At 44.4% G+C, this 26,137-nt stretch overlaps 2 protein-coding genes across 9 annotated transcripts; both read right to left on the bottom strand.

Annotated features, from left to right (window-relative positions):
- Nucleotides 1–1,143: 1,143 nt before the first annotated feature.
- On the bottom strand, nucleotides 1,144–17,320 carry lmcd1 (LIM and cysteine-rich domains 1). 6 transcript variants are annotated; one of them, XM_029113546.2, is made up of 10 exons: nucleotides 15,413–15,557; nucleotides 15,230–15,239; nucleotides 14,719–14,824; nucleotides 10,107–10,222; nucleotides 9,646–9,766; nucleotides 9,325–9,450; nucleotides 5,951–6,100; nucleotides 5,284–5,505; nucleotides 3,898–4,113; nucleotides 1,144–2,100 (listed from the first exon to the last, which is right to left on the bottom strand). In XM_029113546.2, exons 4-10 carry the CDS (start codon nucleotides 10,220–10,222, stop codon nucleotides 1,969–1,971), a joined length of 1,083 nt encoding a protein of 360 aa, XP_028969379.2. In that variant the 5' UTR covers nucleotides 14,719–14,824; nucleotides 15,230–15,239; nucleotides 15,413–15,557; the 3' UTR covers nucleotides 1,144–1,968. The 6 variants fall into 6 exon arrangements, with proteins under 6 accessions (XP_028969379.2, XP_028969359.2, XP_028969369.2 ...); XM_029113526.2 differs by lacking the exon at nucleotides 14,719–14,824 and having other exon boundaries at nucleotides 15,230–15,259; nucleotides 15,413–17,320; XM_029113536.2 differs by lacking the exon at nucleotides 14,719–14,824 and having other exon boundaries at nucleotides 15,230–15,244; nucleotides 15,413–17,320.
- Nucleotides 17,321–17,545: 225 nt separating this feature from the next.
- On the bottom strand, nucleotides 17,546–24,855 carry gmppb (GDP-mannose pyrophosphorylase B). Of its 3 annotated transcripts, none has more exons than XM_029113548.2 (10): nucleotides 24,675–24,855; nucleotides 23,691–23,910; nucleotides 23,112–23,192; nucleotides 22,952–23,000; nucleotides 22,510–22,652; nucleotides 22,154–22,312; nucleotides 21,870–21,948; nucleotides 21,568–21,695; nucleotides 20,800–20,982; nucleotides 17,546–20,036 (listed from the first exon to the last, which is right to left on the bottom strand). In XM_029113548.2, the coding sequence occupies exons 2-10, from the start codon at nucleotides 23,817–23,819 to the stop codon at nucleotides 19,905–19,907; spliced, it is 1,083 nt and encodes a 360-aa protein (XP_028969381.1). In that variant the 5' UTR covers nucleotides 23,820–23,910; nucleotides 24,675–24,855; the 3' UTR covers nucleotides 17,546–19,904. The 3 variants fall into 3 exon arrangements, with proteins under 3 accessions (XP_028969381.1, XP_028969382.1, XP_028969386.1); XM_029113549.2 differs by having other exon boundaries at nucleotides 24,702–24,855; XM_029113553.2 differs by lacking the exon at nucleotides 24,675–24,855 and adding an exon at nucleotides 24,397–24,460.
- Between the last annotated feature and the right edge of the window lie 1,282 nt (nucleotides 24,856–26,137).

Below are 26,137 nucleotides of genomic sequence, written 5' to 3'. Positions count from 1 at the left end.
CTAAAACCTAGAGCCAATCAGAGTTACACCCTAACACCAACAACCAATCAGGGTGAAACACCAGCACCAACATAACTTTGTTAAAGCTGCAATAGATAGGATTTATTCAGAAAAAAAAGTGCCAGTGGAATATCATTTTTGGGGCATGCCGCTACTTCCCAGCCAATCCTGTTCTAGCCAATCATCTTCTGTGAGGCAGGCTTTCCTCCTTGGCTTATTTTGTGAAATTTATAAATTTATTAAGTGTATACACATTTATAAACTTAAATATTGAAATTGTCGTCTCATGTGTTTTCTCTTCCTTCATAAAATTGTAATGACAGTTTTTTACTCGAGTGAGGCCAATTTTCATGATCTTGCCTAGGGCCCCACAACCCGGCACTGTAAGTATGCTGTAAGGAGCAAAGTTTGCTTACTGTAAGAAACTATAATGGCAGCTAGAGACCAGGACGACAGTCAGTTCCTCCCTTGTCTACTACAGCATACACTACGAAAACTATGATGCGGAATAAGACTTAGTCTAACTCTCTGTAGCTAGCTACCAGGAACCCTAAGCTAATGTTAGCAAGGCTAAGAAGAACGTCGTCAAACTCTGAGTTTTTTGGATCAGGTAATTCCATTTTTCATATTTTTCTTCGGAACATGATTCGGGCATTGGTGCAGAACCGCTTTCTGACGGGTGAGTAATTGCAAAATGCTGTATTTGTTTTTTTAATGAAAAAATCCTAAATAGTGCAGCTTAAAAAAATAAATAATTACCAATAAATGTGTCTAACTACAGTACTGTAGCTATCTGACTAAAACAATGCCACCATGCAACCAAAACTAGGAGCATAGAAATGTAAGGACAAATCTAAAAGAGAACGTCTAAATATGAGTAGCAGTTCAGTAATGGCTGATTGGGACTGAGTAGGTTATTAATTGAAAAGATGTGACGTAAATAATTACCTGTGTTGAACACCAAGGGATTTCAATGTGGCCTATTTATGAATTAAAACATTAAACAATAAAATGTTAATGACCTGTTTCTTTTTTTTTTTGGCCTATAGTTTGGGTCCTAAATGTTAAATTATGTCCTGTCATTCCTGTCAGCATCATGACTAAAAGTGTAGCTAGGTATCAGCAAACATTAATCTATTCTTCTTTTTTTTTTTTTTTCTTCTTTTAAATGTATATATTCTTGAGTAGAATTACATAATTAAACTTAACTTGGTTCTTGGGGGGTGCTACCTGGGATTTATTTTTTTACAACTATATGAAACAGGCAAAGCAAGCTAACTAACCTATCCAGTTAATTTATTTCAGTAATGAGTTAACTTTCTCAAACAAGTTTAAACTTTTTAACAATATATTGCAGATGCAATCCCCACAAAAACTCTCGTATCGTGGACAGGCATGGACACAGGTAAATGATGTGCAGCCATTTTATAGGAGAGGGACACCTGGTCAGTTATATTTGAATGTACTCAAACATTTTTGTTTTAGAACTTCCCCAGACGGAGGCCTACAGTGCGTCAGGGACTCTGTTTACGATGGCCGCAGAGCCGTGTGTATGAGGTATCGTTGTGCAATGGACAAAGCCTTGTAGGGAAGAACACAATGTGTAAGGCTGAAGCGCCTTAAACAGCCTTTCCTAATTGACCACATGACATCTGAGGCAAAGCCAATGAAAGCTTGTCCCTGCAATATCTCACGTTATTCGAGACTAACCATGAAAGTAACCCCCCCACCCCAGCTCTTTTATCAGCGTATGTGCTTAACATAAAACACTCCACAGGTGTTCCCTGTGACCTTATGCTGTTTCTAATGATTGCTTTTCACCTCAAGTGTATGTGTATTACAGTATTCAAACCTCTGAACCTCATCTTCAATGCATGTGTTTCTTCGACCTCCCAGTAAAGGGCCATTTGTTTAAAATCCCTCAGTGAGGACATTGTCATGCATATGGCGCAGCACCGGTGAGGAACTCTAAACGGATTGGGCTGTCTGGTTGCACGGACAGGGCGTGGTCAGACTCTTTCCACAACGCCAGCAGCAGTCGTGGTCCCGGTGCCACGCCCGGCCGTCTGGCCCCTTCTGGAAGTCCTCGCAGAAGATAAGCTGCACAGGGTTTGGAAGAGACAAGAGGGATGGCAAAAAAGAGAGGAGAGAGGATGTTTACATTTCTGGCTGGTTTGGGCAGCACAGATGTTTCGAATAAAGTGCACAATGCTGTGATCCAGTGTTCACACACTAGCGACCTGCTGTGCAAAATCAGAACGACATCAGCTGTCCCAAGTCCACTGAAAGTTTCATATCTAGATTGAGATTTCGCCCGACGGGGCTGTACAACTGGGACCTTTTGTATACAGTGGGGCAAAAAGTATTTAGTCAGCCACCAATTGTGCAAGTTCTCCCACTTAAAAAGATGAGAGAGGCCTGTAATTGTCATCATAGGTACACTTCAACTATGAGAGACAAAATGAGAGAAACAAAATCCAGAAAATCACATTGTAGGTTTTTTATGAATGTATTGGTAAATTACTCTGTAAGATAAGTATTTGGTAATCTACAAACAAGCAAGATTTCTGCCTCTCACAGACATGTTACTTCTTCTTTAAGAGGCTCCTCTGTCCTCCACTCGTTACCTGTATTAATGGCACATGTTTGAACTTGTTATCAGTATAAAAGACACCTGTCCACAACCTCAAACAGTCACACTTCTAACTCCACTATGGCCAAGACCAAAGAGCTGTCAAAGGACACCAGAAACAAAATTGTAGACCTGCACCAGGCTGGGAAGACTGGATCTGCAATAGGTAAGCAACTTGGTGTGAAGAAATCAACTGTGGGAGCAATTATAAGAAAATGGAATACATACAAGACCACTGATAATCGCCCTCGATCCGGGGCTCCGGAGAGCATTTGGATGTTCCAGAAGAGGATTGGGAGAATGTCATATGGTCAGAAGAAACCAAAATAGAACTTTTTGGTAAAAGGTGAACTTGTCGTGTTTGGAGGAGAAAGAATGCTGAGTTGCATCCAAAGAACACCATACCTACTGTGAAGCATGGGGGTGGAAACATCATGCTTTGGGGCTGTTTTTCTGCAAAGGGACCAGGACGACTGATCCGTGTAAAGGAAAGAATGAATGTATCGTGTGATTTTGAGTGAAAACCTCTTTCCATCATCAAGGGCATTGAAGATGAAACGTGGCTGGGTCTTTCAGCATGACAACGATCCCAAACACACCACCCTGGCAACGAAGGAGTGGCTTCGTAAGAAGTATTTCAAGGTCCTGGAGTGGCCTAGCCAGTCACCAGATCTCAACCCCATAGAAAATCTTTGGACGGAGTTGAAAGTCTGTGTTGCCCAGCGACAGCCCCAAAACATCACTGCTCTAGAGGAGATCTGCATGGAGGAATGGGTCAAAATACCAGCAACAGTGTGTGAAAACCTTGTAAAGACTTACAGAAAACATTTGACCTCTGTCATTGCCAACAAAGGGTATATAACAAAGTATTGAGATTAACTTTTGTTATTGACCAAATACTTATTTTCCACCATAATTTACACATAAATTCATTAAAAATCCTACAATGTGATTTTTTGGATATTTTTTTCTCTTGTTGTCTCTCATAGTTGAAGTGTACCTATGATGAAAATTACAGGCCTCTCTCATCTTCTAAAGTTGGAGAACTTGCACAATTGGTGGCTGACTAAATACTTTTTTCTGTAGCTCAAATGGTTGAAACGTGGCCAAGAGGGGAGGTCACAAAGCAGAAGATCACCGGATTGCTCCCAGTGCTGGGGGTTGTATGTAACGGTCAGGCGTTTGTCGGAATTATGAAATGTGCCAAGTATCAGCCGAAAAGAAGGACATTCTGTCACTCTGTTCCCATGCCAGTCGTCCCTGACCTCATCACAGCCGGAGCAGCGCGGCCTGACCCTCTGGCAGTAGTGCCTCCCGCACAGCAGCTCTCCCTGCCTCCAGAAGTAGACCAGGTCCACCAGGGTCTCCCGGCACTCGGAGCACACGAAGCAGGTCGGGTGCCACTGCTTGTCGTAGCCGGCCCACTCTGCGTGCACCACAGGGGTGTCGCCAGGGGCCAGCTGTCCACACCCGCTGCAATGCTGTGTGTGTGTGGGGGGGGGGGGGATTGGGAATAGAGGAGAGAAAATAAAACTGTTGTGCATTATGCGCTGCAATAAAATAAAAGAAATAGAGGTCCTATGAAGCGATGGTTTGGCTCCAGATGGAGACACCGTGTTGACACACTGGATGGGGGGGGTGGGGGTTAGGGTGTATCCCCCTGTCTCTGCCTCTCTCTCTGTACTCAAGCCTAAACCTAAGTCCAGCCCCTGTTCCTGTTATGATATAAGCAATCAAATGCAGATGTTCAATCAGCCCTTAAAATGTTTCCATAAAGCTCTCTTGGCCCCCTCTCACCCCCCAAATAATGCTCTAAACACATAGTAATTTTGGTCGGTACTGTACATATGATAACTTAAAGAGCAGGACGAGACATTCCTGCACAGAAATGTTCGCGACTGAGCCACAATGCCAGACAGGAGTCGGGTTGAAACAATGTTGGTTGGAAAACTACGTTTGTTTACAACTGACTCATTGAAAGGGCATGGTCCTTCTTTTGCCATTTCAATGATGTGCCAACAGTCACTTCGCAATGAGTCTAGAGACTAACACAGTTTGGTTCACACGCCTGAGCTAAAACCTGAATGAAAGAGAGCAAGCAAGCAAGAGTGAGAGCGACAGCAAAAAGAAGTGAGGATACGGAATAGAAGTACTATTTCTTAATTTGTATGACATTTGTAGCCAGCAGAGTTAGCCTGGTGATATTTTAAAAGGGTCATAAAAAAGGACCTTTCAGAAGCTGAACCCAGACTTCCTTTCTAAGTCATAAATCCTTTGTTTTATTCCAATTGTTCACCAGGAACTTGCTGGTGTGTAAAGAGATGATCCCTAATGTCACTTATAAGGCCAAAACTGCTCCCCACACAACCTAAACACGTCACCAATTGGTCTTTTATTATTGGCATGATGTGTCACTACTCACCAAATATGGTTAAGACCAAAACAGACTAACTCATCTTTAAGAAAGGTTGGATTCTCCAAAGTAATGTTTATCACCTAATTTGCCTGTTTTGATGCACCTGATTCAAATGTTGCCATTTAGCCACAAAAAGGAATTGCATTGCCGTTCATTTCAATTGGATAAACGGTTTTACATCTTGTGTGAAGGCACAGTGATGCACTGTACTTTTAACTTCATGTCAAATACTTACATATTCACTCTTTTTGCGGCAGTCCTCAGTGCCGTTGGTGGTGTTAGTAGTTATAGGGTCTGGCTGAACAATAGTGCTTTTCCCAGTCCCACTTCCGTTCTTCGGCTTATCCCCTTTGACCACAGGTGGAGGATTAGCTCCGCCCTCCCCAGGCAGGGCCACCTCCCCCACACCCAGAGCCTCCTCCTTGCAGAGCTTCACGAAGGCAGCCATGGTTTGAAGCTGGTGAAGGGTCAAGACCAGGCACGGAAATACGCTTTGAAACCCTATCGTGTATAGTTCATCCTGAATCATGTTTCCTTTATATAATGTGGATCACAAGGTAATAAACTGAACAGAAATATAAATGCAACATGGAAAGTGTTGACTGTATGTTTCAACAAACAAAAGATTACAGAAATGTTCCCTTTATGTCTCTCAGATTCTGTGCACAAAAATGCTTAAACTTCCTGTCAGTTATTCCTGTCACATTCCATCTGTTATCCCTGAATTTTGTCCAATATTGTCAAATGTATATCCATAGAAAAGATGGTTAGCCAACTGTTCCATGGTACCAACGAATACAAGGGGTCCTTGCGCTGTCAAAAATATGCCATCATACAAATGTGTTGACAATTTTAATTTGCACATTGTGCTGCCGAGGAAGGGCAAGACATCTGAATCTCACCTGGTCTTCCGGCAGTGGCCCATGGCACTGACTGGGGTCCAGGTCGTGGGCAGGTAGTTGTCTCATTAGCTGCCTGCGCCGATACGTCGCTCCCTCCGTCCCTGCCACGGGGCGCTTTTCCTCTGGGAGCAACTCCATGTACAGCATGGCCTGAATGGGAGGGAGGGGGCAAACACCGGCACAGTACCTAAATCAACAACGACTGTGGAAGGTGTACGAGAGCCAGCGTAGCAACAACAACCTCTTAACTCCCTTTACAGAGACAACAGCACACCACATAGCCAGACATAATGTTAAAGCAACAGAACTGCGTATACAGAGATACATTTACAGAAATAGCACTAAATGTCCAGTGTGTGAACTGCAGACAACGTGTGTTAATCTGCTAGGCCCTGAACGTGAACTATGTCAAATAGTGACTCTGGAGATTTCAGTTTGTCTTCAACTCATCCTTACTACTCATCGGTTACAGTATTTATACATACATGTACATAGATACGCCGGTTGGCACTGTTCGGTTTTTATGTAACCATAATGTTTAAAGAAGTGCTGGCAGCAGAACTAACTGGTTTCGAGACTTGGAGCATCATTAACCAAAGCATCATGGTCATAAAAAATGACTGTACCAAACTTTGCGTTCCCCACTGTTCCCGTGAATGTTGATATTTAGAAAATGTTGAACTTAGCAGGAAATTGTGTGTATCGCCACACAAAAACTCAGACAACACAAACAAACTATTTAGTCGAAGATTCGCTAGCAAACATTATTCTTCAGGAGGTAATGGACAGGGTTAATCCACAGTAATTGTAATAATGGTAATAATGTCTCCAAAAATTATTTAGTCTGACACCCTATCCCCTACATAGTACACTAGTTTAAACTGGAGCCTATGAAGAATAGGGTGTCATTTGGGAGGCATTAGTGGTATGTTTACCTTCCCATTAGTGGAGCAACAGACATGGTTCTACAGGTTTCCTGTCATGAACCAGAGTACAGATTTTCCATTCATACTGTAGTTCCCTAAGGCCAGTCTCCCAGAGCTGCCTCATGCAGACCAATACCACAGTGGACCACATTACCCACGCTACAAAACTGCCTCTTTGTTATTAACCGCCTTTATGACTCCAAACCACCAGTTGGATATCAACTTTAGGAGTAATTTAACTGTCTTCATATGACAAATGAAAATAATAAACTCCTTGGCAAGCCCAGATGGTTCCGCACTGAAAACACTCACGCTTGTTTGGGAGTGGTAGCCAATAAGCATACCATCATGCGTAGCGGGAGAGCTGGTAGACTATTCTGTGGCATCTGATATCCTTCATTCTGCCTGCCTCACTCTATAATCTTGAGGTAAAACTCATTGCTCACCATCACTCTATAATCCTGAGGTAAAACTCCCTGCTCACCACTTAACTCTATAACCCTGCTGTAAAACTCCCTGTTCACCTTTCAACTCTATAACCATGCTGTAAAACTCACTGCTCAACACTATAACCCTGCTGTAAAACTCACTGCTCACCATTCAACTCTATAACCCTGTTGTAAAACTCACTGCTCAACACTATAACCCTGCTGTATAACTCACTGCTCAACACTATAACCCTGCTGTAAAACTCACTGCTCACCACTCAACTCTATAACCCTGTTGTAAAACATCTCTTTATTGGCCCACTAAAGGACACAACCATGTACTGCAGCTCTGCAGAGTTTATATGACAGATTAATGAACCTTTCAATCTAAAGTATTTCACAGTCAGTTTTAGATTTTATGCATGATAACATTTAAACTGTTTCTAATCTTTGACGGTGATTAAATGTGAGGTTGGCGAACACCAAACAAATGAACTTCAGAAGGGAAACCTCAAAATGTCGAAATAAAGGAAAATAGACAAAATTAATTTCTGATAGACTTTTTGCTTCTCTCATCACCTAAAATCACAGAGGTATGGAAATGTACCCTTTCAGTTCCTCAATACTGCTGATTTTCTTTTCCACCTGCTAAATTATTACCTACCTTGATTAGAGAGAAAGAATGACAACTGATACGTAACCTGTTGGCTTTACTGTTATAGCATGAAAATACTGTCAGTTGATCTTTATAAATCCTCTGACTTCAGTGTTTTGTCCTCATTCATTACTGTTGCTGTGTCTGTTGCTGCTTTAATGTACTTTGAGCCATACTGTGCTGGCAGAACAGCTTTAATGTGCTTTGAGCCATACTGTGCTGACAGGACAGCTTTGGCATATATTTTAAGTGTCTGGAACTATACTGGAGGGAGGGATAACCATTCCTTTAGAAGAAATTCCATAATTTTGATGTTGGTGGTGGAAAATGTCTCAGGCGACACTCCAGAATCTCCATATAGTGAAATATCAAGTGGTCTTTGTCGCTGAAGCTCCTTTCAACCCCCCAGTAATCCTCTGTCACTCTTTCCGAGTCCCTGAGATCTCTGCCATCAATTATAGCTCAAAATAATCAACCCTGCAATTTTATACATGAACCAGGTGCATGATGGGACGTTAATCACATGCCCCTGTGGAAGCAGCTGCGTTAACCATACTTTGTATCCCTTATTCACTCAAAGGTTTCTTTAACGTTGCCAGTTACTGGTTGCTCCATGACAGAAACGTTTCCTTAATGTTGCCAGTTACTCGTCACTCCCGAACAGAAACGCTTCCTTAACGTTGGCAGTTACTGGTTGCTTCGTAACAAACGTTTCTTAATGCTGACAGGTACTGGTCGCGCCAGAGTCTCAGGACCAATTCGGACCAGGGCCGTGGTCCCCAGGGACCCTGGAGGTTCTGTGGCAAAATGGTACACGCTAGAATGACAGACGGCGCTCTGGAAAAAATAACTCCCATTGGCTGACAAGCAAACCCAGTGTGTGTTGGACTGAAACATTTCCTCCTCTCTCACAGGGGGACGTGGCGCTATTACTTCAGCTCAGCTACTGTGGCTTCTGTGGGCCGAAATATAATAGGCTACCGTCCGCTTTGGGAGACCACAGAATGTAGGCTTCAGAGGCAAACTTTTTTTTAAAATAAAAACAATGAGCTAATTTAAAATCAATGCAGTACTTTTAGCAGTTCAATCCAAAAGCAATCTCAGATCTCTCTCAGCGTCTTCCTTTCTCTACCGTCTCTCCCTCTTCCCGTCTGCCCATCCGTCCCTGGTCCCTCCCTTTCCCCTTTAACTCATTCTCACCAGTTTCTCGGTTCTCTATGATTCCTCGTGGGGCCCAGTTTTAGGAAAATGGCATCAAAGATCTCCCTATCTCGCTTTCTCTCTCTCAGTATCTTTCTCTCCTTCCTTCCCTCTCTCCACTCCCCTTCCTTATCACCCCTACCCCCCCCCCCCTCCCTCCCTCACCAATTTTTGGGTGAGTCCCGGAGGGGCCCAGTCGTAGGTGATGGTGTTGAAGGTGGGGTCTTTCCTGGAGACCACAGGATTGGTGACCACCATACGGTTCCGTTTGTACACCCTGAGGCCCTTCACCTACAACACAACAGAACACTATTTAGCCTGGAGGTCCCACTGAGGTAAGGAACAACTCTTTCACCAGGGAGACCAAATAACTCTCAATATACTTTTTTTTGTGTGTAATGCTAATGGGTAACACGGTGTTGTGTAACGGTGAGGACTAAAAGGGCATTTTAAATGGTGAAATATGGTGAAATATGGTGAAATCACCTTAGCGGTCAGATGGGCATATTTAGAGTCTGCAAGAAGGCGGCCCATCTTGTGGTCATCCTCCAGGTCAGAACTGGGCCCATGGTCCTCCACACCACAGCCACACAGCACGCACGCTTTCCTGGGTGGAGGAGGAGTGGAGGAGGCGTGGAGGAGGGAACAGAGGAGGCATGGAGGAGGAGTGGAAGAGGCATGGAGAAGGAGGGGATGAGGGAACAGAGGAGGCATGGAGGAGGGAACAGGGTGAGTGTTCTGTATCGGTGGGGTGGGGGGGTGTGTGTGTTCTGTATTGGTGGGGGGGGTGAGTGTTCTGTATCGACGGGGGGCGGGAGTGTTCTGTATTGGGGGGGGGGTGTTCTGTATAGGTGGGGGGAGGGGATGTGTGTGCGTGTGTTCGTGCTGCATGCGTGTTTGGGCTTGTAAGGTCTGTGTGCATGTTTTTAAAGTTGGGGATAAAATACCTCCAGGAATGTGGGAGGAATCCAGAGCAGATCCCTTTACATGACAAGCATGGAGCTCCCTTCCCCACCGGAACCCCTTGAACCCCTGGACACTGCTTCTGCTGGCCCACACACATCTGGAAAAGATGAGAATATCACCATTATACTTGGGTTTATTGTTCATTTTTCTATTCCATTGACAAAAAATTTGAGAAGATGCAGCCAGGAAGGGTGGTAATTATCTGAGGAATATTCAGGTATGATCTGCTGGGCAAGGACCAGTGACATGATATGATCTGCCGGGCCAGGACCAGTGACATATGAAATGATTTGCCGGGCCAGCACCAGTGACATATGAAATGATCTGCCGGGCCAGCACCACCGACATGATCTGATCTGCCGGGCCAGGACCACCGACATGATATGATCTGCCGGGCCAGGACCAGTGACATGATATGATCTGCCGGGCCAGGACCAGTGACATGATATGATCTGCCGGGCCAGGACCAGTGACATGATATGATCTGCCGGGCCAGGACCAGTGACATGATATGATCTGCCGGGCCAGGACCAGTGACATGATATGATCTGCCGGGCCAGGACCAGTGACATGATATGATCTGCCGGGCCAGGACCACTGACATGATATGATCTGCCGGGCCAGGACCACTGACATGATATGATCTGCCGGGCCAGGACCTGTGACATGATATGATCTGCCGGGCCAGGACCTGTGACATGATATGATCTGCCGGGCCAGGACCAGTGACATGATATGATCTGCCGGGCCAGGACCAGTGACATGATATGATCTGCCGGGCCAGGACCAGTGACATGATATGATCTGCCGGGCCAGGACCAGTGACATGATATGATCTGCCGGGCCAGGACCAGTGACATGATATGATCTGCCGGGCCAGGACCAGTGACATGATATGATCTGCCGGGCCAGGACCAGTGACATGATATGATCTGCCGGGCCAGGACCAGTGACATGATATGATGAAAAAGGACGTTGGTTTGATTCATTTCATAGATGCCTGAACCAGGAACTCATAGAGGAACAGCCCTGAAAGAAGGTCCATCCGGGCTCTTTGGAAAGACTTGCTTTCAATTTCAATTTCACACAGAAACACTGATTCACAGAGATCATCCAGTCCTGACTGATGATTCAGACAATGACACACACACAGTGTCAGTTAATTCACATATACGTGTCAGTGACGCTATTGGCGCTAACCCCGACTGCTGACAGTAACACACTAACACTGACTGAAGACAGTAACACACTAACACTGACTGAAGACAGTAACCCACTAACACCGACTGAAGACAGTAACCCACTAACACTGACTGAAGACAGAAACACACTAACTCTGATTGAAGACAGAAACACAATAACACAGAAGACAGTGACACACAAACACTGCTTCAATACAGACATTAACACATCAACACTGACTCAAAACTGAACCTGCCTCAACAACAACATTGCCTTAACACTAACACCTTCTCAAGCCAGACTTTAACAGGCCAACACTGCCACAACATTAACAATGACTCAATACAGTGATGTATGATGTGTGCAGACATGGCAGAGCAGAATGATGTCACTGGTTGCCAATGGCTACGCCCCATGAAAGTTTCTTAAGAATTACATCACCGCAGTTTGAAGGTGCCAAATGTAAGATTTCTACTGTACTACTGGCATACAAGCACGAATGACCAGAAGACATCTGCAGTTCATGTCTTAATGTTTCAAATTACTTCAGTGTTCTTCTGACTGCCTGAGTCCTCATTTCAGTTGTCTCACTGCTCTATGGGATTGCATTGACTGGCAGTCTCCTTATAGATCTACTTGCATTAGACACTATACGCCCACCCAAAACCTCCCTGGACTAGCCAATACAATTTCAATCTTGTTCAAAGTTGGAAGGGGAGAAGACAGGTCAGGTCAATGTTTAAAATGTCAAAGGTTAAAGGCAGGCTTTCCTCTGGGAGGATGTGCCGAGATGCCACAGTGTGTCAGTCTAAGCAAAAGCCTCATGGGCTCAGGAAAGTCCACACAGTTACAAATGTTCGTCTTGAAGATGTTTATTTCACAGAGGGATCTCAGCCAGGGCCTCGTGTCTCCTGGAGATTAACTGGTCGGACGAGATTCAAAAACAAATGTCCGTATTTATGAAGCGTGGTGATGACATTAATTCTGATCGAAACGGTCACTCTTACTCTGAAACACTGCATTATTAATAGTTTGGACCAATGAGTGAAGCGTGTCTTTCCTCGTCTCCAGGTCTGGTCGTAATAAGCCACGATGTGGGCCAAGTAGACTGGCAAAGCCAAACCTGCTTTAGATAAACCATATCATCATATATATATATAAGGTTATATAAGGTTTTCGCAACAGGGATTCGCATGCAGGACACACAGGCGAAGACAGACGGGGGAAGAGAAAGACAGAAAGCCAGACAAAGAGCGGGTGGTGTCAAAAGAGGTGCTACCCCGGAGCAGCCATTCTGATGCCAGGGTGTTGGGCGGTAAATCCCGGCGTTGAAAAGGTTAGTCAGAAACAACATTATAAATAGGAGAGCGTCAAAACAGACCACAGGGCAACCATGGCACCAAATCCTTTCATAATCCACAGCTGAAAGCCTCTCTGTGGTGGTGGTGGTGGTGGTGGTGGTGGGGGCGGGGGGGGGCGGTAAGTAAGTGTCAAGTGAGTGTGACCCCTGATTGGCTGGCTCTCCGACTATCTGTTATGCACTAATGAGACCACTAGAGAAAATAGCTGTCTGAATGTGTTGTTTACTTGTCCACTCAGAGGTGAGACATTTGAACACACTGGACACCACACACTACTCTGCTATTTCTAAAGTCAAGCTGCAGGCTCTCTCAAACTAGGAAATGAATTACTTCGCGAAAAATATGAAATGCCCCCTCACACATATGAAACCCACTACCATATCCTTTATTTTACTTAATCTGTAATTCAGAAAGCCACTATAACCGAGCCAATCACGCCTTTTGACTGTACATAACTAGTGATTTATGCCGTTAGCTACATATTTGCCCCTAAATAGCTTTGCCTTGAAAATGGGGGGAAAAAACTCTATAACTGGAAATAAAGAGAATGTAAGAATGTCTGCCACTCCACTTAAAACCATTGTTGCTTCAACCAGGACGTGAAATGTGATGAAATGAATGAAGGAAAGGAAGTCTGGAGGATCTATTTTTAGTTCTGTCGATAAGGGCTGTGAGGTTGATGTTGTGACAGCCCGTTGATTCTAACATGTTAGGCATGAACTCAGCTGGAACGGGCTGGGAATCTAAACGGTCAAATACTTCCAGATATTTCTCGGTCTGAGGTGTTTGTGTGTGTGCACTATTGAGGCACCATCTACACTGAAGAGGTCTGGGTCCAGGGAAAAGCAGCATGCAGTATTATCACTAACATTCAGGTGTTACTGAAGGACAAGGTGCTTTTATTTTATATTACATTAATCTAATACCAAAGCACCTTGTCCTTCAGTAACAGCTGAATAATAATAATAATGATAATATAGCTTGCTGCTTGTAAAAGGTGTTTTGACAGGTTTCCCAGAGTTTAATGGACGGTTCTCAAATATCAACTGGCTTTTCGCGGTACAGACAGCACAGTTTTTTTCCTCATACATTTTGAATATTTTTGTCTTGTTGTTTTTTCAACCACTGTAAAAACTTTGATAATGTGTCCCTCTCCAGTAAAAGAAAGATTGCGGGAGCAAACAAACTAGGAGGGACCGGACAAGGCATGCTGAAAGTGGGTAGTTGGGGGTGTTGCTGGATTGTTGGAAAGCATTTCAATGGGCCTGACTGAGTGGTGCAATTGGTCTTGGTCTCCCTGGCGTGACAGAGAGGCACAGAGAGGCTAGACAGTGACACAGAGAGGGTAGACCGTGACACAGAGAGGGTAGACCGTGACACAGAGAGGGTAGACCGTGACACAGAGAGGGTAGACCGTGACACAGAGAGGGTAGACCGTGACACAGAGAGGGTAGACCGTGACACAGAGAGGGTAGACCGTGACACAGAGAAGCTAGACCGTTGACACAGAGAGGGTAGACCGTGACACAGAGAAACTAGACCGTGACACAGAGAAGCTAGACCGTGACACAGAGAAGCTAGACCGTGACACAGAGAAGCTAGACCGTGACACAGAGAAGCTAGACCGTGACACAGAGAAGCTAGACCGTGACACAGAGAAGCTAGACCGTGACACAGAGAAGCTAGATCGTGACACAGAGAAGCTAGACCGTGACACAGAGAAGCTAGACCGTGACACAGAGAAGCTAGACCGTGACACAGAGAAGCTAGACCGTGACACAGAGAAGCTAGACCGTGACACAGAGAAGCTAGACCGTGACACAGAGAAGGTAGAAAGTGCACTTCTTTCAACCTCGATAGGGATAATGAATCGAGGGCGATTGTCAAAGAAGTACACTACACAGGGAATAGGGCTGCAGTGACTAGACTAATCTGACCAAGTGAAGCATTCGACTTGGCCAGGATATACCAGTGTTGAAAGGTGACATCGATGTTGTAAATACAGGTGATGTCAGATGTCGTAAATGTCCATGCCCTTCGACTAAATCACCTGTCCAGGATCAGCTTCCGCGGAGAAGGAATGCGGACCGCTGGAGAGCCATAACCTTTCCAAACTGTCCAATCTGAAATAGCCTGACCGCCCCTCAGGATTTATCCTGAAATCACACATTGTCCTGAGGCAGAGAATCCAGGCCTATGAACCGTGTTCCTAACGGGGTATTGTTCCCCTCGGGCTGTTGTCAAAAGAAGGGGACAATGCAGGGAACAGGCTGACTACAAAACAAAGCGTTTTTCAAGGGTTACTAGCCAGTCAGTAAAATCTCACCACACACAGTTTTATACAATAAAATCAATAGCGTCAGGATCAACACGCTTTATGTCGTGCATTACACAATTGGAGCAATTATTTTTTAAGGGAAAATAAAATAATAGTTTTCAAGACCCTCTGACACCCTCGGGCAGTAGAGTCATGACCTTAGGACAGTGATTAAGGATGGAAATCATGAAGCAACTAGGGTTAAGGATTATGGGCCTTGCTCAAAGGCAGATGGACAGCTTACCTTGTCCGCTCTGAGCTTTGAGGCAAGAACCTTTCAGTTAGAAAGATCACACAATAGCAGTGGAAAACAATGCCAGAAACAGGTTATGCATTCATTTTCTGGTAGTTGCTTTTATTTATTTATTTTACTTTTGGTTGAATAACTTAAAAACAAAGATTGTTTTTAAAAGTGCACTTTACTCACTTTCTCCATTCCAGAAGTCAAGTCCATAACGCTCAAGTTGAAGGGCCAAAAGTTCCAAAGTAAAAGGTATCAGAGGTTTCCTTCTCTTCAGGGTGCTGTGGTGGACTGAGGACTCCGCTGTAATATTTTTGTTTTCTGGTCCACATGAGGCTTACAAAGAGGGCTTATATGACTGGCCAGGGTGGAATTCCCTGGAACACTTATGCCATCCAATCACAGCTAAGGAAAAATCCCTGCAACCAATCATACTGAAGTGGTATTTCCCTTTGCACTCCTCCCAATTTTTTTCCCTCTCCTCGTACTTTTCTACAAATCGGGAACACCGATCCTCTAGAACTCTGGAGCGGAGAGAGACATGACATCACCAGAGCGTAAGAATGCGATATCAGGACTGGGGAATGCGCTGGTCACCACTTTTCCTTCCCAAATTGTATGCTATTCCCTACATAGAGTTCTGCTTTCGACCAGGCCTATAGGGATGAGAGTGTAATTTGGGACAACCATAGTTATGTGATCTCCAGTAAGATGTTTCCTTTATTTTGGCTTTTTAAGGAAGAAGGGAAGTGGGTGAATCAGAAGGGAAATGACTGAATCAAAAGTACAAACCCACACTTTGAAGTCCAGTTGCATGGGCTGACATGCAAGTTACCTAGACATTATTTAACAGATAACCTAACAAATATTTTAAATTATTAGGGAAAAGAAAAGAAAATTGCAATATCCTATTCAGCATACCCCTAACTTAAATAGCTGGTATTGACCGATGTGGTATGACTTTCCAGAAAGCATTTATTTTCTGTTTCTTTCTGTATTGTACATCAGTTGAGGGCATTGTGGCATGCACTTTCTGCCATTATACCTCCTCAGCATGGCTATAGGGTTAAGATAGCTGTGAATCTGTCCGGACACATTTCTTCAACTCGTTTTGCCTTTTGGTCCTGTTTCAAGATACATTTTAAGTTTAGCTTGTTAAGAGGCCCTCCTTTAATTAATTATTTGGTTCAAAGTCTCCTTTAATTATTATCTGGTACAATGTGAAACTCTTGGTTGACAACAAGTTGGAAAAAGAGGCATCAAATCAGTCCCCTTCAGAATGCTTTGCATTTGGTTGCGGGTGGTTCTGTTCGAAGGCAGCATTTTGTTTTCGCCAAACACAACGCCTGGGATAACGGCCAAACAACTCCACCTTTGACTCGGCTGTCCAGAATACTTTGCTTCAGCGGTGTTGTTCTTCACCCAGGTGTTGTCGGGCAAACCTCAGACATGCATTTATGTTCTTTGCTTTTTGAGGAGCAGAGGTTTCTTCCGCTCCTCAGCTTCAAAAGGAGCTTTCTTTGACACATTATTCACATATGAATCTAATACAAAGGCACGGTGTCCTTCAGGAACAGCCCAACAATAATAATAGCGATAACATCGCTCGCTGCTTGTAAAAGGTACTTTTTGCAGATTTGCCAGACAGCAGAGTTTAACGGAAGGTTCTCAAACAAGAACGGGCTTTTCTGGGTACTGACAGCAGTTTTTCATAAAATTAAAACCTTTGTCATTTTTCTTTTCTCAAAGACTGTAAAAAGCATGATAATGAGACACTCCAATAAAAGAAAATTGTGGGAGACAAAACTCTTGAAATTGATGGTGAGGAAGAGACAAAAAAACAGTGAAGTTTGTGTACTTTTTGGATCAATCACACGTGACTGAAAGGGACAGGACTTGGGCAGCTGGTTGTCTGAATCGGTATCCCCATTATAATTGGATGAAAATATAATCCATTTATTTCTTGTAATCAAAAGTGTGGCTCAGTTTGTAGAGAGCAGTGTTCTACTAATTCCTGAGGTTGTTGGTTTTAATCCCATGTCATTATTGGATAAAGCACCAGATTGAAATGGACACAGACTTTGTCAGCTGGTTGATCAAAATATACTCCATCGATTGATTCACAATTGCTTATGCTTCCTAACTGGGCAGATTAATAACCCTGAGGTTCAACAGACTTGGTGTTATACTGTGATGATTACGTGTTCCCTTCATTTATTTGAGCAGTGTATTTTCCCACAAAACTCAGAGACAAAACGCCTAGCTCACATATTTGATTTTGTAATCAGTTGTAACGGAAAAGTTAAATTACAAAAGAAACAAGTTGGTCAATCAATTCGTTATATTAATATGATAAAAAACATACATCATTAAAAGTGTTCACTTCAATTGGATTTGATCACCCGGGTGGCATGGTCAACACTCATCAGTGATTGGTTGACTGGCCCCCATTGGGCTGTCTACTGAACCCCCCCCCAATCCAGTTAAACATGGGATACAGTCAAAAACAATGTCTACACCCACTTAGGGTCAAACAATTCTGGAACTTTCCCCCAGGATTCTGGGGTTTTCCATAAATCCTGGACAGTTGGAAAACTGAAACACCAGACTAGCTTTTCTGGAAAACTGGAAACATGGGGAACATTACCAGTAACCTGCAACCTTTTGACATAGACATAACCTCTAGAGAAGAAAAATTTACATTTTACTATCTGGATGTTGTTCGGCTTAACTACGATCCACAGCAGTCTAGGGCTCCTGGGAGAAAATACAATCTGTTTCAAAACAAAAGACAAGCAGAAATACAGGCTTCTTAAAAGATGTGTTAAGGAGACTGTGGGTGAATCTTTAAAGTCCTTCCTGGATTGCCCCCAAATGGTCCTCGGCTGCTTCCCAAAATGGCCAAAGCATAAGAACATTTGCAAGGAATCAGTGAAGGACATTTAAGTTGTATACGTTCATCATGAAATTAAATGAAATGGGTGTCAAGGGATGGTTTCACAGACACTGTGGGACTGGGCACTGTCGGTCTCAAACAAAATCTAACAAAATCCAAAACACTGAACTATTCTTTTGACCAATGAGGATACCTGGTCAATAAACAGAAGGGCAAAGAGGTTGGCAGCAGAAGAAGAAGTTGGCAGAACATTGTAGGGACAAATGATGCTAAACAAATACAGCCCTGTTCGTTAAAGGGGCACTCCCGTCACATGATCCTTGTACGTTACCTCTTTGAACGTACCAAGCCCCTTCAAAAGGCAAAATATCAACACTGCCAGCAACACATGGTGCAATACCTCACTCCTCCCCACGGTCAGTAGAAACATATGGTGCTATACCTCACTCCTCCCCACGGTCAGTAGAAACATATGGTGCTATACCTCACTACTCCCCACGGTCAGTAGAAACATATGGTGCTATACCTCACTACTCCCCACGGTCAGTAGAAACATATGGCGCTATACCTCACTACTCCCCACGGTCAGTAGAAACATATAGCGCTATACCTCACTCCTCCCCACGGTCAGTAGAAACATATGGCGCTATACCTCACTCCTCCCCACGGTCAGTAGAAACATATGGCGCTATACCTCACTACTCCCCACGGTCAGTAGAAACATATGGTGCTATACCTCACTCCTCCCCACGGTCAGTAGAAACATATGGTGCTATACCTCACTACTCCCCACGGTCATTAGAAACATATGGCGCTATACCTCACTCCTCCCCACGGTCAGTAGAAACATATGGCGCTATACCTCACTCCTCCCCACGGTCAGTAGAAACATATGGCGCTATACCTCACTCCTCCCCACGGTCAGTAGAAACATATGGTGCTATACCTCACTACTCCCCACGGTCAGTAGAAACATATGGCGCTATACCTCACTACTCCCCACGGTCAGTAGAAACATATGGCGCTATACCTCACTACTCCCCACGGTCATTAGAAACATATGGCGCTATACCTCACTCCTCCCCACGGTCAGTAGAAACCGTGTCAGTGAAGCTCTACAGCATGTTCACTGCCGCCCTAGTCATCCCCCACCAGCCTCAAATAGCACCTATTCCCTATTTGGTGCCCTGCTTTCGACCTTGGCCTCAGTCCGAAGTAGTGCCCTTGATAGGGAACAGAGACCCAAGGGCACACATCAAAGGTAGGGCACAAACTAAGGGGACATGGTGCCGTTTTGGGCACAGCGTCTGTAAATCCATTTGTCATTTTCCCTCCACCTCAATCAGCCCCACCCAGCCCAGAGTGATTTGTAAAAAAAAAAAACATGTTTATAGAGACATAATCATTGCAAGAGATTAAGAGATCCCACATATCCAGAAGGCAAGGAGTCATTAACATTTGATTATTGAACCCTCTCAGATACACTTGGGGTTGGGGGGGGGGGGGGGGGGGGGGCAACAGGATGAATTCAAAACAAGCCCTGGCTAACCAGTTCCCTTTGGCTTGAACCTCTTGTCTAAACACTACCCAGGGTACCAGTCTGCTGTTGCATCATTTCTTGACTTATACGCTGTGCCATAAGATGACATAGAGGGTCAGCAGGAACAGACTGGAACCTGGGACAACTGCATCCCTACTCTGGCACTTGAGAGGGGTTGAAGCACTTGGGCCGAGTTCTAATGAAGCGTGGGTGGGTTGAAGTGTCTGCGGGTTGTTCCTTGACTACATGATGATGCGCGGTTCAGGCACAGAGTCGGTGATGGACTTGTGAGGAAGGACGTTGGCACCATTGAGGTAGAGCTCATCATTCACAATAACATCCTCACCCAGGACTGTTACGTTCTCCATACGTACCTGAAGACAGAGAGTGACATGGAGAGAGAGGGATGTTACAGTAGAACTATACAGAGAGGGATGTTACAGTAGAACTACACAGAGGTGGATATTATAGTAGATTTTGCACTGATGCATAAAGCCCTTATTACAAAGTTTTTTTTCCTTTATCATCCCACTGTATATTCATAAATATTGAGTGTTTAAAGCTGTGGTGGTTTTGACTATTTGTCATCGCTGTTTGGACATTTAGCACACTGAAGAAGACGTGGTTCTATTACTGTGTACAGGTGAAATCGTTCCATGTTAAAATGCCCAGTGAACTCTACATTTCAGAAGGTACTAAAACATACCCATATAAAATGATAAGAAATTCACCCAAGTCCACTGATTTAACTCCGGCAGCGCTGATTCAAATAAATGTAACTAGTTCATATCATACCCTTATTTGGGCCCAGAAAGTTGAGACTAATCCTTTGTCATTTCCTGTTTATCAGATAAACTAAGCACATCAGGACGCACCTCCAGACAGCCAAGGACGCACAGTCTCCTGAGCAGAAAACTGAGTCACGGTAACACAGCATTTGATGCAGGCGACTCCCCCAAACATCACCAGATCAAAACATTTATTCATAGAACCCCATTTACAACAGCAGCAGTCATCCTCCCTTTTCTTGTTCTTTTCAAGTTTTCATGGTGTCTGTCTATGCACATGCAGGGAAGCACAGTGAGAGTATATATTTATATATATATATCTTTTAAATGTTTAAATATATTGACTCACCCACTGTCCCACAGAGGAGCTCCAGCCTACAATACAGGACTCTAGCCAGGAGTGTGACCTGACCCTTGACCCCTTCAGCACTGTACATCTCTTTATCCGGACCCCGTCCTCCAGTACCACCCCAGCCCCGATGGTCACATTGGGCCCGATGGTGCAGTTCTGACCAATCACAGCTGTAGGGTCCTGGAAAAACAGAACAACGACCAGTTATAGATGACAACTAGAATTTAAGCAACACATTCTGAACCCGGTAGAGCCAAACAACTCGTTCCCAAAGCAACAGGTAACAGCGTGGGAGACATTGCGGGGAGACAGTGTGAGGTCAGTAACAGGGCTGTTAAACCCAAATTTCTCCAAGGTTGTCGTGAATATTGGTTGAGAGCATGGCGCTTGCAACGCCAGAGGTTTTGGGTTCGATTCCCACGTGGGACCAGGTCGGAATTGTACGGACTGACTACTAACCCTAATGACAGGTCAGAATACAACCGTCCTTGTTCTACACTGTATCGGGGGGGGGGGGGGTGACATTGATACAGAGGAACAGTTAACCAGTCAGCTCTAGACCTTGGGGCTAACATAGGAAAACCCCTTGAATAGGACATGGGGACCCCTGGAATCAGGACCCTGTCCGTATAATAACATTCATTCATTAACAACTAAAAGGGAAAACTGATAATTGACTGCCACTCGTTGTTGAAGCCCTATTCTGGTGGTGGCGCGGAGGCGCCATCTGGTGAGAAGTGAAGGTAAATGCAGGTCCTGACTCACCACAAGCACATTACCCAGGAAACCAGTGCCAGTGGTCAGGCGGTCGGGCGCGGTTTGTCGCACGGACTGCAGATACATGCACATCCCTGTTAGGAAGTCCTTAGGCTGACCAATGTCCATCCAGAACCCTGAGACGGACACAGTAGACCACGGGGAGAACATCAACAAACAGGGCAAGCTAATGATACTGCTTAATGTAGGGGTGGTACTGAAACAGCTTATGTCAGAGGCAGGCACGGACAGAGACTGAGTGTGGCTCATCTCTGATTTAGAGGATGGGGAGGAGATTGGGGAGGAGATACCTTGTAACTCCATGGCGTAGAGATGATTCTCCTCCGCCATTAGAGGGAAAATCTCCTTCTCAATAGAGGTTGGTCTCAGCTGAAAGAACAGACAGGGGTCAAGTCAGAAACACAGGAGAAAAACCCTAAATATAGTTAGAAGTTTCCTGACTGACTGACATTTATAACAGCGGCCACCAGAACATCAGCTGGACGTCCTAAAATGACACTCTGTTCTGTGGATTCCCCATGTAAGGAGGTACAAGGTTCCCCCGGGAAATGGGCTGTTTTCTGCCGGCACTGACCTGTATCCTCTTAAGCATGGAGGGGCTGAAGATGTACATTCCAGCGTTGATCTTGTTGGAGACGAACACCTGTGGTTTCTCCACAAAGCGGTGGATGCGACCGTTCTCTGCTTCGTAAACCACCACACCGTACTTAGACGGCTCCTCCACCTTGGTCACCTGGGAACAGACAGCGCTCGTTGGAGACCGAGCCGGCTGCAGTCGCACCGCTCGCAATGACTTACAGGAGAAACTAGGGACTAGCGGTCAGGGCGTAGGGGCTAGCGGTCAGGGCGTAGGGGCTAGCGGTCAGGGCGTAGGGGCTAGCGGTCAGGGCGTAGGGGCTAGCGGTTGGTTTGGAATGCATCAGTACTCACCACAATGGTTCCTTCTCTCCCGTGGTGCTTGTGGAACTTCAACATGTCCTCAAAGGGGAAGTCACAGATGACATCACTGTTGAGAACGAAGAAAGGCTCATCGTTGTCTGTGAGCAGCTCCCGGGCCAGGGCCAGAGGACCCGCTGGGGGACAAGAACAACAGACACTCCTGGGGTGGACATATTTTACCTCTATATTACCCCTACAGAACAAAAGACTAATTGTTGTATAGAAAAAAAGGGCCATCGATATGGCAGTTGATAAATGATGGAAGGTTTATTCAGAGAAGGAGGGACTAATCCCTGAATGTCCCCAGTAGGAGATGGAGGGACTAATCCCTGAATGTCCCCAGTAGGAGATGGAGGGACTAATCCCTGAATGTCCCCAGTAGGAGATGGAGGGACTAATCATTGGACACCCCCAATGGATCTACACCACATACCTGTGCCCAGTGGCTCCTTCTCATGTGACAGGGAGATTTTAATACCAAGCTGTAAACACAAAAATTCCCAGTGTAAGTGTTAAGTACTTAGGTTGGACCAAAAAAAGAAGAAACTGAACTACAAAACAACAGAGAGGTCGACAATGTTAGAACCACTCACCCGCTCTTCCTGAACCCTCATCTCGCGCTCCAACAGATCTGACATGTAACTCACAGCCAGGATAACATGGTCCACTCCAGCCTGCCAGGAAGACAAAATAAACCGCGCTCACAGACTTGGCCTCTGAGCCGAATAGCAGAGCAATCGTTTCAGGTCTAGCGGCCACTTTGCTTCCGCAGATACAAAACAGGTCTTCAATGCGTCTTGTTATGCTAGTTCACAGTAACCAGGCCCACTGTCACTGGTATGGTTAGGCACAGCCTTCTACACTGTCAGTGTTGCAGTAGGTGGATTATAAATCCACATTTAGACATCCACACTTATCTTATAATCTTTTTATTATCCATGTGCATGGTCAGTTAAGCCCCTAAAACTAATATAGCGAGTTCAACTACCTCACATTCCTTCACACAGACTCAGAAACAGACCCCCTTTCATTATATCGCTTGGTCATTGTCCGAGTGTGCATCTATTTTATCTCTCTTCGTGTAAGACTCTCAGTGATGAAGACTACACCTGCTGTATTCAGCTCATGTGACAACATTAAATAAAACTCAATTTGACATAAACCTCACTGACCTTGACAAGAGCTTCCACCTGATGCAGAAGGATAGGTTTGTTGGCAAACTCCACTAGTGGTTTAGGTACACTTAGGGTTAAAGGTCGCAGTCTGGTGCCATAGCCGCCCACTAGGATCAGAGCTTTCATGTTGGCCTGGTAGGAGTGGGGGTCATCAATGGGATGAATAGAGTGAAGTGGAAACAAGCATCAAGTCCTGGGAGATTGACGCTATTGTCACCTAGATGGAATAATAAAAAACACAAAGCATGCCAAATGAATAATCATTAATCAATTACTGAAATGTTTCAACAAAAATTTAGTCATAAGTAACTTTGAGTGAGTTCAGATTTTGTTTGTTGTTGATTAGATCTAATTGTACTGGCCAAGCCAGGGCTGGAAAATCTAGATACGACTAACAGTTAACACCCTACAGCTGCTCTATGTATACAGTATTCCCGTTGTGCAAATGTTGACGTTTTCGTCATTAGGCTGTACTGGACCTAGGTGACTTCCCTATATGGCCAAATGCCAGTATCCTTACAACATACAATAAAATATTCCGTGTTCCTGAATACTTCCAGGCCAGGTGGCTGGCAGAACCAATGTGCTGTTCCTCTGTCCATCCCAGTTCTAGTAACTACGAAAGTATTTGGTTAGCAAGCTAGCTAACATTAAACGATTGTCTAGCCAAGTGTATCGTAAACTTGAGGTTGATATGACTAACCTATACACAGTGGTTTTCACACAAGAAATGTAGCTAGCTACACTTGCTGGCTAGGTAGCTTCGTGTCTTCGCAAGCTAAATGAATGAAAGTCAAGTTAACTGCCTTCTACCGAGTGGGTGGAGGAACTTCAAAAAAAGAAAATAATTACACATAACGTTAGTCAGATCGCTACATTTACTACTCAAACTGCATTGGCTTCGTTAATACATCAGGCGACAACAGATAACTGGCTTTTAGGTAAATCAACAACAAAGTACAAAAATAAAACAGAACTCACTCAAAAAGTTAATATATCCTTTCCCACCGCGTTTCTTCAAATTGTCAAAAATACGTTAAAACTGACGAAATAAGTGAATGACACGTAGCCACTAAAAACATGTAAGACAGGTTTTAATTTTTTTAAATGACAAGACAAGCAAAACATGTCCAAAACCTTCATAGATGGGCGGACCTAGACCAGAATGCATTTCACCTACAACTCGTGACGTAGGGTCACTGAAATAATAAGTTTCCTTCATATTTGCATGTGTAGTTCAAAATGTAACTGTTTGGTTGAACGGCATTGATTCGATACGTTACGAGTGCATCGTGATACCAGGATATCCATCACAATGTTTTATTTTCATTAATTGATCACCCGCACACCCATTTGGCCGCACCCCTTCCATTTTCCGACCAGTGTCCAATCACAGCAAAACAACGTGGCGTGAAAGCGCTGTGAAATTCCTCAATGTTATTGGAGGTGAAACATCTGACGTTTCATGACTCGTTGACATATGCTGTGAGATAGAAAACACCCCTACGCATTTACCAATTTGTCAATGGGCCATGCACTGCATTATGGGTAATGTTTGGGCATGCAGTGTTGTACTTCAACGAGTCTTGGAAATTATGTATCGTTTTGGAAACATGACATCGCGTACTTTTAAATACAGTTTGCAGTTTGTCAACTCACCATGATTTTCTGCCAGAAATGTCGTGATGATTAGCTTAACAACCGTGTGACGGTACATGACAACATTTACGCAATTGGTCGACAGCCGGCTACGTGGAATCTTAAGCGTGGCCCTTTTGAAATTAATCAGAACTTAATATCCGTACACACTTTCGGTAGTTAGTGCATATATTTCATACTTTGTTATTGTTCATTCTGACCCCATGAGAATCGAACCTTGAGCTCTTTCAGCAGGGTCATTCTCCATGTTAAAATAATTTGTCTGCAATTTCAGCTTCAGTCGTGTGAAAACAAATAAAGCAGCACATTCATTCAGGTAGTTTTTGAAGGCTTTGCTCCACCTCAGGGCCAGTTTCTAAACCACCAGTGTGCCAACCTGGGCCTTAGATGAGGCTGGGTGGAGTTCCTTTTGAACACTGGGTGTATGTTGGTTTTAGGTTTGGAATGCATCTCCTAGAGTAATATCTCCCAATCCTGGTCCTCACGACCCAAAGGGGTGCACATTTCTATGTTTGCCCCAGCACTCATACACCTGATTCAGATTAAAGACTTGATTATATATTGGTTACATCAATCGTGTAAGTGGTAGAGCAAAATTTGAATCAGGTGTGAGTGCTACGGGGGAAAACAAAAACAAACAACCCTTTGGGTCCCAAGGACCAGGAAATACTGTAGAGAACCGCCCTGGTCATGGGTCCAAGTGGTGATCACTATTGGTTCATCCCTTCGCCAATGATGCCAGCCAGTTTATAGTGTGCTGTTGGCTGGGAGAGGAAAGTGGAATA

This window comes from Esox lucius, chromosome 2 (assembly GCF_011004845.1).
Source record: "Esox lucius isolate fEsoLuc1 chromosome 2, fEsoLuc1.pri, whole genome shotgun sequence".
Taxonomy (NCBI): domain Eukaryota; kingdom Metazoa; phylum Chordata; class Actinopteri; order Esociformes; family Esocidae; genus Esox; species Esox lucius.
This window is presented reverse-complemented; position numbering and strand designations above follow the sequence as displayed.